This window comes from Sceloporus occidentalis, unplaced genomic scaffold (genome assembly GCF_023333645.1).
Source record: "Sceloporus occidentalis isolate IW3139 unplaced genomic scaffold, rSceOcc1.0.p SCAF_18, whole genome shotgun sequence".
Taxonomy (NCBI): Eukaryota; Metazoa; Chordata; class Lepidosauria; order Squamata; family Phrynosomatidae; genus Sceloporus; species Sceloporus occidentalis.
This window is the reverse complement of record NW_028316998.1, coordinates 15,482,882-15,498,073: the sequence shown is the minus strand read 5'-3', so window position 1 is coordinate 15,498,073 and position 15,192 is coordinate 15,482,882. Positions and strand designations below refer to the sequence as shown.

At 39.8% G+C, this 15,192-nt stretch overlaps 1 protein-coding gene across 1 annotated transcript in view; it reads right to left on the bottom strand.

Annotated features, from left to right (window-relative positions):
• LOC149302700 (phosphatase and actin regulator 1) overlaps positions 1 to 15,192 on the bottom strand; it is a 122,740-nt gene that overhangs the window by 43,709 nt on the left and 63,839 nt on the right. Inside the window, exon 2 of the mRNA XM_089482321.1 lies at positions 6,902 to 7,066. Coding sequence (XP_089338447.1) covers positions 6,902 to 7,066 — 165 coding nt within the window. The remainder of the gene's footprint in view (positions 1 to 6,901; positions 7,067 to 15,192) is intronic.

The following is a 15,192-nucleotide window of genomic DNA, read 5'->3' as shown; positions in this document are numbered from 1 at the left end:
CCTTACAATGGCTGAACTACGGCTACGGAGGGAGGCTGGGAACATCATTATCTATGCCACGGAAACGCAAGCTATGCAAATATGTAATGATTGGGCAGTTTCATGCTTTTTACTTAACTATGTTATAATTATGGTCTTTAGCATCCTTTATACATCTCTTTAAAAAAGTTTTTTTTTTAAATGCTTAACCATTTCACATAACAATTGCAGATGTTTTCTTGAATTCTGGCTGGACATTCCACACACATATTCGGTTTCAAAGCAAAGGTTGACAATTTGATTGTTGAGCATTTTGTTTCACAGTATATAGATAGCAGAGTTGTGAAAGCTGGCACGACAAATGGCTGAGGAACAATTGAACACATTGTTTTATAAGGAATTGTGTGCAATAAATCTGTTGTTGGTACAATTTGTAGCATGGCTATGAGGTGTACTCATTAAACCATGAGTTTTCTAGCAGTTTAATATTTCAGCTTCTGATATCATGATGTATTTTGAAGGACCAGCCCCAAGTGAGCCTCTCCTGTAAGATAGAATGAGCTGCACTGCACAAAACATACCTAAATCGATATCAAGGGATATTAACACACTCTCTATGTATTATGCACTAACGGGGGCAAATGCATATGGGGAATTCTGCAAAATCCCCCCATGAATCGGCATATGATGTCTGGAGCATCCCTTTAATCAAATGAAAATGTTTCAATACTAGTTTTAATATCAGTAACACAGATGGATACGCAATTAGATTTAATACACAATTGTCTAATTAATCAGTTATTTTTTAGATCCTTAAAATATTTACATGCTCTATTCTCAAATGTTTGCTTAAAACAGCAGGTTGTTCTGGCAAAGGCCTTACCCTCCTGTCTGAAGAGCCCTTGATGGCATTTTAGCTTTGGCTTGATGTGAAGACAGCTATCACTGTAAAGTTGATCTTTCCAGGGAGTTGCTTTCAAATTCGTCTTTCCTCTTTGAAAATCTTTCATATTGTATGTTAGCCGGTGTCACAGGCCAGCTCAGGTAGTGCTTTACAAAGTGTTTGGCTAAAGTCTGTGGTTTTTATGAAGAACAACTGATTTTCTTTATGTATTTAAAGAAGAAATAAAAAATGTGTATTATATACACACACACACATGCATACACTATACTATAGTGGTATACATATAGACACACATACATACACAAAAAAATGTTTAGTTATCAACCAGCTCCTATGCATATCAGTCAACTAAGAGATCTCCAAATACAAATATAAGAACCTGAGAATCATAAACACACTATTTGATTAAAAGTCCTGTACTAGATCCATTGGCTCCTACTTATAACACGATGCAAGAGATAACAGTGTATCCTATTGGAGGCAAGCATAACACGTCAGCGGCAGGATGCCTCTCTGCAGTTTGTACCCGCAATCCTTTGTGTTTACCAGTACAGTGCCTTGCAAAAGAATTGACCTCTTTGGCATTTTTCCTATATTGTTCCATTACAACCTGAAGGTAAAATTGATTTTTATTTGGAATTCATGTAATAGATATACAAAAAAACTCCACCAAAACTCACAGACCAGGCAAAGGGCATTGATCAGAGAGGCAATACAGAAACCACATATAACTCCGAAGGAGCTGCAAAAGCTCCACAGCAGAGATTGGAGTATCTGTCCATAGGACATCCTTAAGCTGAACACTCCACAGAGCTGGGCTTTACAGAAGAAAACACATTTACTGTTTGCCAAAAGGCATGTGGGAGAGTCCCCTACATATGGAAGAAGGTACTCTGGTCAGATGAGACTAAAATTGAGCTTTTTGGCCATCAAGGAAAAAGCTTGTGTCTGGCGCAAACCCAACACCTCTTATCACCCTGTCCCCACAGTGAAGCATGGGGGTGGCAGCATCATGCTATGGGGATGTTTTTCATCGACATGGACTGAGAAACTGGTCAATATTGAAGAAATGATGGATGGTGCTAAATACAGGGAAATTCTAGAAGGAAACTTGTTTCAGTCTTCCAGGTATTTGAGACTGGGACAGATGTTCAACTTCCAGCAGAATGACTGCTAAAGATCTAGTGGTTTAAGGTGAAACATTTAAATGTCCTGGAACGGCCTGGTCAAAGCCCAGACTTCAGTCCAATTGATAATCTGTGACTTAAAGACTGCTGTACGCCAGCGGAAACCATCCAACTTGAAGGAGCTGGAGCAAACCCACCTTTAAGAATGGCAAAAATCCCAGTGACTAGATGTGCCAAGTTTATAGAGATGTACCCCAAGAGACTTGCAGCTGCAATTGCTGCAAAAGGTGACTCAACAAGTATTGACTTGGGGGGGTGAATAGGTATGCATCTTCAAAGTGGTAGGCATGTTGTGTAAATAAAATGATACAACCCCCCCAACAGATCCATTATAATTCCACATTGTAATGCAATAAAACCCTCAAAAAACTGACAAGTGGGGGTGAATACTTTTGTAAGGCACTGTATATGCCCCAACCCTTAAGATCTTTACAAAAAAACCTGCATTTCACACAGATACATTAAACATGTCAGCTAACAAAGTTATAATGAAACTATCTACAAATTTGAAATGTCAAGTGTGGTCTACCATTCATGTGAGATAATAAAAACAAATTCATATGGACAGCAATTTCAAATCATTATTCATAGTGGGTGCTTAACCAAGTTTCAATCAGTGATTCACACGGGGTCATCTACACAGCTAAGAATCTGACATTGGCACCAAAAGTTGATAACCCTAGATGATTCAAGTTTTGGTGAATTATTATTATTATGACTGTTGGATTATTACACTCAGCACAACATGGTTTATACACTAAATGGAGACTTCGCATGGGAGTTGTGGTTTTAACTCTCTCACTTCACTACTCATTATGAAGGACCAAGAAAAGCACGTTTCTTCACTGTGTAGGCTTGAACTGGCCAAGTGTATAATTCAATGGGCGACTTAACTATGCATTATGCAGGGTCTGCCAAGCTTTTGCTACTGCAAAGCTCATTCGAGGTTGGCTCTACTTAATGTATAGGGAAGAGAGGGAGCTGAAACACAACTGTCCTGACGACTCTCCCTTAAGTGAATAAACCGCAATAAAACACTGGCAAGTTTCTAGGCAACCATCAGGCTTTTTGGCAAATCTATACTCACCAATAATAAACCAATTTTAGAATGTAAAAAAAATTATTTTGAAGCACACAACCCTGGGGACGTGTAAAAAACAGTTGTGTTGGTAACACTTCATAAAATCTTAGTGTTTTAACTGTGCCAAAGAGCAAAAGAGTGCAATATACAGATATTCTCTAAAACATTAAATAACATGTGTTCCACATTATGCAAAATATTGAAGCAAACTGGTTAAATCTGTTTCTCAATCTGAATTGTACCAAAGCAGAAATCATCAGCGTATATTAATATTCTGCGCATGGGAAATGTTCTCTGCCGCATTGTATTTTTGACATTTTGCCGATTATTTTGAGAAACAATTTCCACTCTTCTAAACAATCATTGTTTCTATGGCTTAAAGCAGGGTGCATAGAACTGAATACACAGAAACACAAGATAACTAAATGCATGGGTGAGTTCTGTCTGTCTCACATAACTCTCAGATCCCTCGTTCCTTATCAGGCATTTACAAACACAAACCTACCCGAGACCCATCTCTAATTGTTCTGATGAACACAGACACCAACAACATTATACAAACCTCAAATATATCACATACAAAACAAAAATGAAACAATTTATCAGCCACAACCACAATGTACACACTCGTAATGGGTTAAAATATACTGCACATCACGACAAGCCTGTAAGTGGGTAAGTGTGCAAGCGATGATATGAGAATCCTGTTAAGGTAATCTAATTTAGAGCGGGTAAGGGAACAAAACTGAATATTTAATGTATAAGCCACAGGGCTTGGAAACTGGTTCTGGTGCTGAAACCACCATGAGAAATTCACTTTTAAATAGTAAAGTTCTGCCTGCTTTAGTCAAATGCTTACTTCAGAGAATAGTAATGCTAGTGTATATCAGCCTGATGATGAATATGCCCTTTGGTGATACCACAAGCATCCAATTATACTGAACCTCTATAGATTGTAAGCTTGCGAGCCGGGCTCTCTCCACCGAATGTATCGGTTTGTCTTAGTCTGTCAATTCTTGTCTTGTCATATCCCTTGAATATTTGTATTGTATTAAGCGCTGCGTAAACTGTTGGCGCTATATAAATAAAAGATAATAATAATAATAACTACAAACAAGCTCCATGTTTGATTTCCCCCACCGCCATTGCTTTACAAGCAATATATAAAATCAACATGGTGTCCGCTGACATGTAAAGTGCCAACAGTTTCTTAACAGAACTGAAGGTAATCGGATCATGAGACAATACAGCATGTTGTCTTAGCATCTCTGAGTAAAACCTCCAAACAAGATAAAAGGAAAATAAGAATGATTAGCTCTATTTAAGATTATGCTTACAACAGAGGTCCATTTTTAAATGTTACGTATCCTCAATGTGCTCCTGCTAGCCCAAGTTGAAGTATTTGGAGAGATTAAGTTAAGATGGCTACTTACATGTTACATGCATAAGGTGGGTTGGTAATGCTTATAACAGATCTTACTTTCTCTGTAAACACTTAGATCACATACTTATGTCTTAATAAATATTTTATTTGCACAAATGAATGTACAATCAGTGGACAAAATCTAAAATTATTCCAATTTCCATTATTGCATAAATTTGTCATTTATCACATGTTTAATACTTGCGTGAAATGACTTTTACATGTCGCTAAACTAGACATTACCCTTTGTCCCCTAATAATAATAATACCTAATAAAATTTCTCCAAATTCTTAAATTGTAAAATTGTATTAGATACAACCGATCCTGGCTACAAAAATAACATGACTCCAAAAAAAGATATTTGGCTACAACATCAAGTTGTGCTTGTTGTTAGCAAGTGCTCGGGAGAGTATTGTTTGCTTTAGCATTAATGTAATATCTAATTATTTCAACATTGCATTACTTTTGAAGACAGTTTCACTACAGACTCAAACCACATTTACAGCGGCAACAGGCAATGTTTTATGGCAGCTCTCCAAGAGTTATATATTGCTGCCATAATTATTACCTTTCCCATGCTTCTTTTAAACTTGGCTGATGCAACAGTAGAAATCAAGAAGATGCTTCTAAAGAAATAAAACATGCAAGAGTTCTTTCCACGGCTTTGCAAGAGCACTTCATATGAACAAAAGATTTGTGCTAGTGATGCATAATTGCACTATTGGCACTAGTCAACAACCAGACCTATTTAAGCATATTAATATTGTTGTGTTAACCCCCAAAATTGGAATATTTAGTTGAATCTGATAACCTTTGTTGTCCCAAAAAAAGGTATTTCATCTGAAGGAGGGACCTCTGATGTACCAAAGCCTTATGTACATATAACTCTCCAGGTTTGGCCAAGAGTCTCAAAGTGAAGCCCTGCTTCCCCAAGTCTACTGGACAGTGTCTACTTTCTCCAGGCAGGGGAGCAGTCTTTGGCCATACCTACTCCCCTCCTAAAGGCTGTCTAGGGTTATCCCGTCCATGTGACTAGCCTATCCCCTTAATGAAGCCTCTCCTCCGGAATAGTGAAGGTCGCAGATAGCCTAATCTAGTATCTTCTCAGGTATGCTCACATAACTTTTGATCCTTGATCCATGTCGGCCCTATAAATATTATAAATTTTGCCTCCAGTAAAGATATTTAACTATTGTGTGGTCCCTTTTGCCTTCAGTCTCATTAAATAGGTTATTGTGTTATGTCAGTCTTACCTGAAAGTTAATGGTCATCTGTCACACCCATGTAGTTTGTGTATCATTTATGTTTTCAAGGTAAAAACATTTTTTATACATTAAATGCCTCCCATACAAATCTGAGGACACTACATGGTACACTCTGTTTGGCTGGGAAGGAAGATGGCCGCTACTAAAAATTAGATGAATAGATAAGTTATTTTAGGTTTTATATGCTGCTATACAAGTTTTTAGTTTATAAATACTTCTAAAATAACATTTAAATGTATTTATTGATGTATTTAGGGTCCCCTTTGCTTTTAATGCCTTATACAGTATTTTATACACTTTAAGCTGCAGAATTGTATTTAAAAAATCCACCAGCCAACAATACAGTGATGCATGGCAGTTGTGAAGCATGAAATTACAAGGAAAAAAATAAAAGCTTTCAGCTGGTTTTTCTGAATATATATATGTTACTATATATAGTGTCACTCTTCACTCTTTAGGTAACTTTGCCATGGTAGTGCAGATATCAAGGAAAAAATACATATAAAACAAACAGGCCCAGGCTATGGATACTGTTACTGACAGCATGGGCACATTCATTTTTTCCTGCGACACAGTCAACGTGGACATGTAGGCATGCCCTGTGATAGGAAGGAAGCAGGTCTTGCAAATCCAAAACAAGCGAATGCCAGCTCTATGTGATATGCCAGTTGGGTAGGCAGGTCAGCTACTGCCGCCAATATCACTGAACTGAGCTATTCATAAAATGTTCTCAGTGTCTCATTCTGGTAAAATAAATTTGTCTCGCTACAATCTGAGCGTATTACACACAATATTGTAAAGAATATAGAAGAACAGAAGAACATTATTTTAACAAGGCATTCAATGTAGTCACCAAGCTCTGCAATGTTGCCTACTTCCAAATTACTTTTTACTAAATGGTAAATTGTAAGGAACTGAATACATGTTACCCCAAATATTAGATGATTAGAGCAATTGCTTTATTTCCATAATATAGTGAATTACATTGTGCGGCACCTTCAAACTCAACACCTACAAATACCTCTATGATACTCAACTACATTGAGTCAGAAAACGCTTACCTGCGGAGGTTTGCTTAAACTTTTCACTTTTCTTCTTCCTCCACTTCCATGGTTTGAAAAGTCGTCCTAATGTAGCAAACTTACTTCTTCTTCTGATTGGTGGAGTGTGGGTACCAGGTACTAAAGACTCTGAGCGCATCGCAGCCAGTCTTTCTACTTCTTCAGCTGTCGGAATATCAAAAATACAAGAGTACTGTCATCAATAGTATATATATTGTTAGATGTAAGCAGTAAGAAATGAAAAAGTTACAATGCAAGTGTTGAACTATGAACATCACAACGAAAGAAAGTAAGTCTGTGCCAATCCGTCACTGTCAATTTTGGAGACCAAAAACTAATTTCCTTTTGAGAACTTCCAACTCTGTTTAATTTCCTTTGGTATGCCATCACTCACAATACAAGGGGGAGCGAAGGAGTGCTGACAGATTAAGGGAGAGGATAGCAATGTGATAGAGAGAAAAAGTGAAAACATTATTTCAGACATCCTAAATATCACATGAATAAGCAAAAACATGCATTCCAGTCTCTTATTTTCTTTTCCATGAAAGCTTCACATTACATTTTAACAGATCCCACTCCTCTGCTCCTCCTAAAACAGGAGCGCTCCGCTACGGCTCTTGTGGCGCGTTGACCTGTTATCATGCTAGTCAGCTAAGGAAGCTATTTTCATGGATAGGTGCCAACAGTCTCCCATCTTAAAAAATGTCAATATGGGACTATGCATTGTCAGCAAGCAAATGCTCTCTCATAATCCCTTTGCAGGTGCAGACGATCAGGCTGGCAGCAACTGCTGGGAAATTGAACAAATGGTGTTTAAGAATGAAACACTGCTCCTTTTGTGATCAGAGAAGCAATGTAGGAAAGAAATTGACGATTGCTGTCCCCTTAAGAGAATATACAATAAAAACAAATGCATTTTAACACAAAAATAGCACAACATGATTACACTTTTTCATGTACCTGAGTGCCTCATATTTGGCTGCAATAGATCATAGCATCTCAGGTCCTACCATAGGGTACCTAAGTATTAGTACCTCCCCTTGGGCTATGAGATTGTGTGACTATTATGGGCCAATGAGATTCAATCTGGAGGTGTATATTTTCCTGATAGATCACGTGACTGTTCTGAGTCAATCAAGACTCACCAATGGGATACGTGCTTCCTCCTTGACCGCAACAGACCAGGTGGCCACTTTGAGCAAATTAGTATGTAATGTTTGGCTGCAAAACACCATGTCACTACTGTTGACCACTTCTCCCTGTCTTCTTATTGGCTTGTATAAATCATTAAGATCAGTCCTTTAATTGGGTACCAAAAACCCAGTGACCTTTGTGTGTGTATATGTGGCTATAGACCAAAAATTTCTTGGAGGTGTGTGCCGCTAGGTTAGTTATGATTGGTCATATAATCCTTGTGAGCAAATCAGAATCTCCCGGGTTTTTTGACTCCTGACTAGCTATGAGAAAGCATGTAACCATCTTTGGGCGATCAGAATATCCCTTTCAATACTGGGTTCTCCATTCTCTAGAATGCTATACACAGGCTTATCCGTCTTTCCCCCCTGCCTTTGGTCCTTCAAAATATCCATGAAGACTTGTATATTTAGGAAAGCCTATAAAATTACAGTCCCTTTCTTCCACCTACCTTTAGCTTGCCTGTCCTAGTCCCTCTCTCCCGCTTTTGGACAATACAATGTCCAACAATATTATTATTACTATTATTTTATAACTAATATGCCTGGTCTATCGCTATGAGTACCTATGTGGCTTTTGGGCAGCTTTTCTATACTATGAGACTGCTCTGGACTAATCGGTTTTTCTTTGAGTGAAGTAGCTTCTGGTTGGCTACTATGGATCATATGACTTTTGAGGACCTGTCAAAATCTGCCTCAGGAGATTAAGAGACAAAGATGAACAGGCCACTCATTTCCGTGAGTGTAGCTCCGTATTAAAGCGACTTTATAAACTAAAGTAAGAAAAGGCATTATAAATAAAGAGGGTTTCTTTGTGTTAACTTTGATAATGCACATGTGGGAACTAATTACCCAATCTTTACATGGCAGGTACAACATTTTTACAAACCTGGAGCTATCAGCTAACAAAAGGCTTGGAAGTCATCAGCAGCCATGCATGACTTTAAGGCATCCGAGGGCATGCAATCCCATAATTGGAAATATGTCCAATACGCTAAATCAGTCAATCAAAACAGCATGACTTAAAACTAATATTCGTTTAAAAAGCACTCCTCGGGTCCAACTGCAAGTATCAACAAACCCAGAGCAGCATCAATATAGTCTAAATATTTTAGGTACGTTATTAAATGTAGAACTTTTTGACCTCGTTGTATTCAGTGACTAAATCTATATTGTGTGTCAAAATATTCATGCACACCATCTACTTTAGTGTCAGGGGCACCATTACCATAATCCCTTCACATGGGGTTGATGGCACACAAGTCTCTAAGGAGGGAGGATGGAAGGATATGGTGGTGGTGGTGGTCAGCCTTGAGTCCTCAGACACTGAAAAGGGTAACATGGCCCCATTTGAATATGCTAGGCTTAATTTATGTTTGTTACTGGGAACCAGATCAGCTGGCCAGTTGTGATAGTGAGAGTATCACTTATTAGTTAGTGAGGGTATTAGTTATTCTCCAAACAGAAGTCAGCTTTATCTGTGTTTACATGGTGCAGGTTATCTTGACAGCTTTGCAGGATCTCAACACAACTGATTCCAAACACTAGTTTGCCATCATGGTTCTACATCTATATACTTCCCTGTGTAAATAACACAGAGCAGCCTAAATACATAGATTGTCATGCATGTTAAACTTGGCTAAAACGCCCCTAAATACAGGAGCTTTTGAAATCTGAGATAGATCTATGCCAAGTACTTATCTCTCAGACAAGGGACTTCTCCGACATACCCTGAAGATGAAAAGCAATTGCTAATGGAGCAGCATAGCTGCCGGCAATCATGTATTTGCTGGGACTCCGTTGAATGCCCCAGCATATGTCCTGCGTATTGGAACTACTGCAAGTGAACCGAGCGCTGTGTATAAGAAAAAAGGGGCTTGTGACGTGGACACACTAGGATAGCACAATACAGTCCACAAAATTGGGTCAAGCGGGACACAGTGTCATGCTGCCACCAGCACCTTGTCAGTGGATCCATGTGTAAATCAGAAATGCCATACAATCCAGGTTATTGGTCCGCAATAAATAAGATACCGTAAATATCATTAGAAAGTAATCTACTGCAGATATTTTTTTTTCTTCTTCCAATATAAAATATCAACTGCATACAATGCACATGGAAAACCGACGTTTAAATTAAACCGGAATCAACAACTTTACTGTTTAAAGCTTATTTTTGGAACGCAATAATTATAGGCAAAGATAGTTAACACAATACTGCAGTTTGGCAAATTAAGACCTGCAATACAGCAATTTCTTGACATAGGTTAACCTAGTAACTGTGCATATAAATGCAGGATACCGCTGGGAGAATCAGAGCCTATAATCTCCCTGCTAAAAAACCTCAAAGCTTTCCAAAGGCACAGCTAATAAAGACGGAGTAATCGGAATTGAAAACGTTGGTATTTGTTCGAGAAGAATTGCCTAAACGCCCTGGAAACCAAATAACGGAGGTATTAAGAAAGAACGGTTTCTTGCCTGATATGCAGGAGTAAACGCATGGTATGTAAAGACGCTGAGGTATGTGCATTTCATTCTCTCTGAAATAAGAAACAGCTGTCTATATCTTGAGGACTGGAAGGCTGCATCAATATGTGCAATGTGCTGAATCTCATGCTTTAACACAGTTTTCTTTTGAATTTCAGCATGTAATTTCCTGCAGGTAAACAATCATATTATAGCTTCAAACTCCCTAGTTATCGAAACAATGAGAAATACAGGAAACGTAGCTAAGGCCAGAAGAATGTAGTTACGGACACCACCCAGCACACTGTACTAATGGCAAGCTATGCAGAAAAAAACATTAAATAAAATTGAAGTCATGAGAGACTTATGGTTTAACTTCTAAATGTTTACCCTAAATACATCAGGATTTGGGTTCTAACCTCACGGTATGTAGCGTTTACTAACAAGTAGAAGAATGGTGGCTAGCCTTCTACAATTCACACATGGCAACTGTGCATCACGCATGCCAACTGTGCATCACGCATGCAAGCTATGTCCTTCTTGTAGGAGAAGCTCACAACAACTGAATATACCAGTAAATAATGTATAGTTCAATTAGTTGACTCATCTGGAAATTCACAGTTTAATGAATATACACCACAATATTACATTAATGTTAAACAGCTACAGTGAGCTCTTGTGTTCAAATAGCTGGCAGGACACGACGTTACTTTAGCTTGAGGAGTCTATTCACTAAACTGTGAGTTGAACAGCTGAACATCTCAACTACCTGTCTTCGCTATGCACCATTATTACAGGCCAGCATTATACTGTATGCGCTTTATTCAGGCTGTGCTTGATGCTTCTTCCATGAGAAGCTCACTGGGCCTGGCAGTTTAAATCCTCAACTGAAAAGGCGCTGTTAAGTGAATGTACCCAGAGGGTGAATTTTGACAACCCTGGCCAGAAACTCTATTGAGATTTAGATAATGTTAAGCGGCCTGCTCACAGACTCCCTGGAACAGGAACAAAGAAGATGGTATTATAATCTAATATATTAGATGATTAAAGTGTAATGCTCAAGTGGATATTTCACAAATGATACACTGTCCTTTTCCCTTCAGATACACGAGTTGATAGCTGATGTTATTATGATGTTCTTCATAACATAATGAAACCCACCCAATCAATACTGAACCACCATGAAAACAATTCCCAAGTATAATCACAGGTAAATCTTAGAGATGACATCTCCGTGTTGAACCATGTCACAGCCACTAGCTTGTGCATTCTCGAACCATGCCTTCCTTACCGACACTTGCTGGGTCAAGGACAACCATATCTGCCTTCAAAAAAACGCCTGCATTATTTGCAACATAGCCGTGTAATTATGTGACGGTCACTGTTGCTAAATATCTGACACTAGAACCACAACGGAACTTCTAAATTGGTGACCTCAGACCTGTACTCAGGAACCAGACACCGCGATTTATCCAGAATGCCATAGCCCTAAAATCCAAAACTGTTGGTGGGTCCTTGACCAATAATACGTTCTACAAGAGCTATTCTCAGGTTGAAACTATTATACTTGATACACAGCTTGTAGAATTAAAAATGCTTTACATCTAGGTCTTGAGATGATGGTAAAGGTGTGATTCTCCTCTTCTAGATTTTTAATGAATGTTCACGATTTGATTTATGTCTCCTCAAACACAACATTTTCAAACCTTGAAACAAAGTCTCTGCATAATTGTCTTTGTTGTGTCTTTGATTGCAGATGAATAGCTTTCAATAAGCAATGACTAGGAGTAATTAGAATGTGCCTTTGTTTCTGAGAGGATCATCAACAGAGATGTCCGTAAACCGTTGAGGTGCTATAACTTGGGAGCTGTTCTAAATATCTATCCAAGTGCTATTCTGTAATAGTTATTATTTGAGCGTTTTCTCTATTTCTATGGAAATTAAACCATCGTGGAGACAATTTGCAGACTCTTACTAGTGTGGAATTTGATTGTTAAACAACTCACACAATTTAGGTATTTTATAAGAAAACCAAGCGGAAGCCTTTCACACATCAATTAATCCAGCAGATACGTAACCGGTGATTTCCAGGGATAGATGATTAATTTGAAATACCGAAAATCACTTTAATTTCCTGAGAGCTGGCTGCCATAAGCAATTCAGTACACAGGCAGGAATAATGAAAAAATGCATACTGTGCCATTGATTAGCCAGTTGGCTTCTCATAATTTCTATCGTCACTCCTGGTCGCTTTTCAGTTTCACCTTAATAATAAGTTGATCCGCAGCATGTGGGATATAACCGGTTCTATATCACATGACACTGCAGTTCCACCAGATGAAATATCCCGTACCATTCATTTATTTTGCAAAAGGAATAGAAAGATATCTTCTAGGAAGCTGAAAATCAATCTTAATAATGCGGTCTCAACTTCCAGGCTTAAGAGCTGTAACAATGAACATGATAAAGATGTCACGCAGAGGAAATGGCTTAAAGGTAAACTGACATGTACACTTCTTTCCTCTGATCTTCAGCACCTGGAGCCCCATGGCAAAGATTTAGGCTGACCGGGTAACAATATCTGACTACACCTCAGGAGGATTTAATAAAATAAAGGGCTAAATATAAAGGTCTAGCAATGCTGCTGGTTTCTCATGCATCCATTACACAATCTGCTCCAGCTGCTGTGCTTTTTATGTCCACTAGGGGTGGGCACCAGCAATGATGACATATTGGGGTCCGAAGGGTGACAGCCAGTTCAGCAACTAGGAACCTTGCCAACCTTTTATTACAACACTTTCCAGCCCTGGCACTCTGCTCAACGCCACAGCCCCAAAACAAAAGAGTGAACACACATTTTAAACTAATCCACAAATCTCATCAACACAAAGGTGCATTCCTCTATACAGTGATATGGAGCTCCTTGTAAGTAATGTCAGGGATACAAAGCCTCTACTACCCCCGGTACTTGAACGGTTAAAGCCGGAGCATAGTGTCCACTACACAACCCGGCGACCTCTCGTGAGTAACAGCCCACTGCACACAGCTCGTGTTTTTACCACAGGTCCACCATTAACACACAGGGGAAGACTCAGCTCCGGATTCCAATACAAAGAACACTCAGGACGAAGTGCCCACTCCCCGAGCGAGCACTCACCCTCACCCCGAGCGAGCACTCACCCTCACGGGCTTCTTCCCCTCGACTGCAGTTGCTGCAAATGTGCTTGATCTCCTTGCCTATGTGACAGTGGATGACAAAGGACACGTTGTTGTTGATGGGCTCCTTGAGCGGCTTCATCCTGACTAAATAGAAGGATTTCTTCCTGTGCTTGTCGGCTCTGCCGGTACCGGGCGGCGCGGAGCCCTCCCTGCAGCCAAAGCCGGGTAAGGAGAACATCGCGGGCTGTCTGCAGCTGTAGTGTGTGAGATCCGCCATCCGTCCCCTCCGCTTTTAGCAGTCATCTCACACACATTCTCAAGCTGGGCTGGTGGGGGGAGGAGGAGGAGGAAGAGGAGCTGCCAGAGTCTTGGTGACCTCTACAAACTGCCTCCACCAATCCAAGCACTTGGGAAGGGGCTTCGGCGGCGGCAGGGAAGCGGTGCTCGGGCGCTACCTGCCATTAACAGCATCCCACCAAGAAACTACCCCTGCAAAGTGTCCCTGCTCACGCTGCGCCCTCCGCGGTCCAGGGCATTATTCCTGACAACAGCAGATGCAGAATGACCCGACACCGATCCAATCATAATAATAATAACAATAAAAATAATAGTGGCAAAGATGGTTTGTCTTGTGTATTAACCCTTACACTGCCTCCTCCATTCACACCTGACCTCTGATTAACCTATTCAGGGCAGCCCAGATACAAGAAAACAATTATTAACCTTTTGTGTCCTGGAAGGACAGGCACTTATCCACCTCTAACAAGGGATACCGGTCTCCGGTTTTACTCACCTCGATTATAGAACGTTAACCCTCGCGGGGAATGGGGGGGGGCGCGCTACTTAGTCCGGTTAACCCGTTCTCCGCCGGGCATGGTTCGTTTCACTGCTTAGCTGCAGTTCGGAGGATATCCAGCCGTAACCCAAGTCACTGCGTTGCAGCAAACAGACGGGGAGGGAGCGATTAACCCATTAAGTGCAAGCAGAGCTCATGCATTCTTCACATAGCTGGATTTCTCGAGTATGCAGAAAGATATTATGGCTGATGGGTGCGCGAGAATCGTGTAACGGGTGAATGTGCATTCCAACTGCAAATAAGCTTAATTAACATATATCTCTTATATAACTACCATTTACATGAGAACACGTTAGCTAATAATGCCTGGCAATTAGAGATTTGAATCACTGTTTCCTTATGCAGTGAATGGCATGGCCCTAAACTGTCACACGTTTTAACCCTTTTAAGATCAGTCATGCATGGTTGATGCATATTTGGAGTGGCAGCAGAAGAAAAGTGTCCTGGAAAGGTCAGATAGAAACTTACAAATATTCTTCCAAAAAAGATCACCCTGTACAATGAAAGATAATTGAAAGAGGATAATTTAAAGAAGACAAGCAAACGCATGCAGCAGATTTTTTTTGTGCTGCTACGACAACATAGTTTTTCAGCCTATCAGCCCTCTCCTCCTGTGT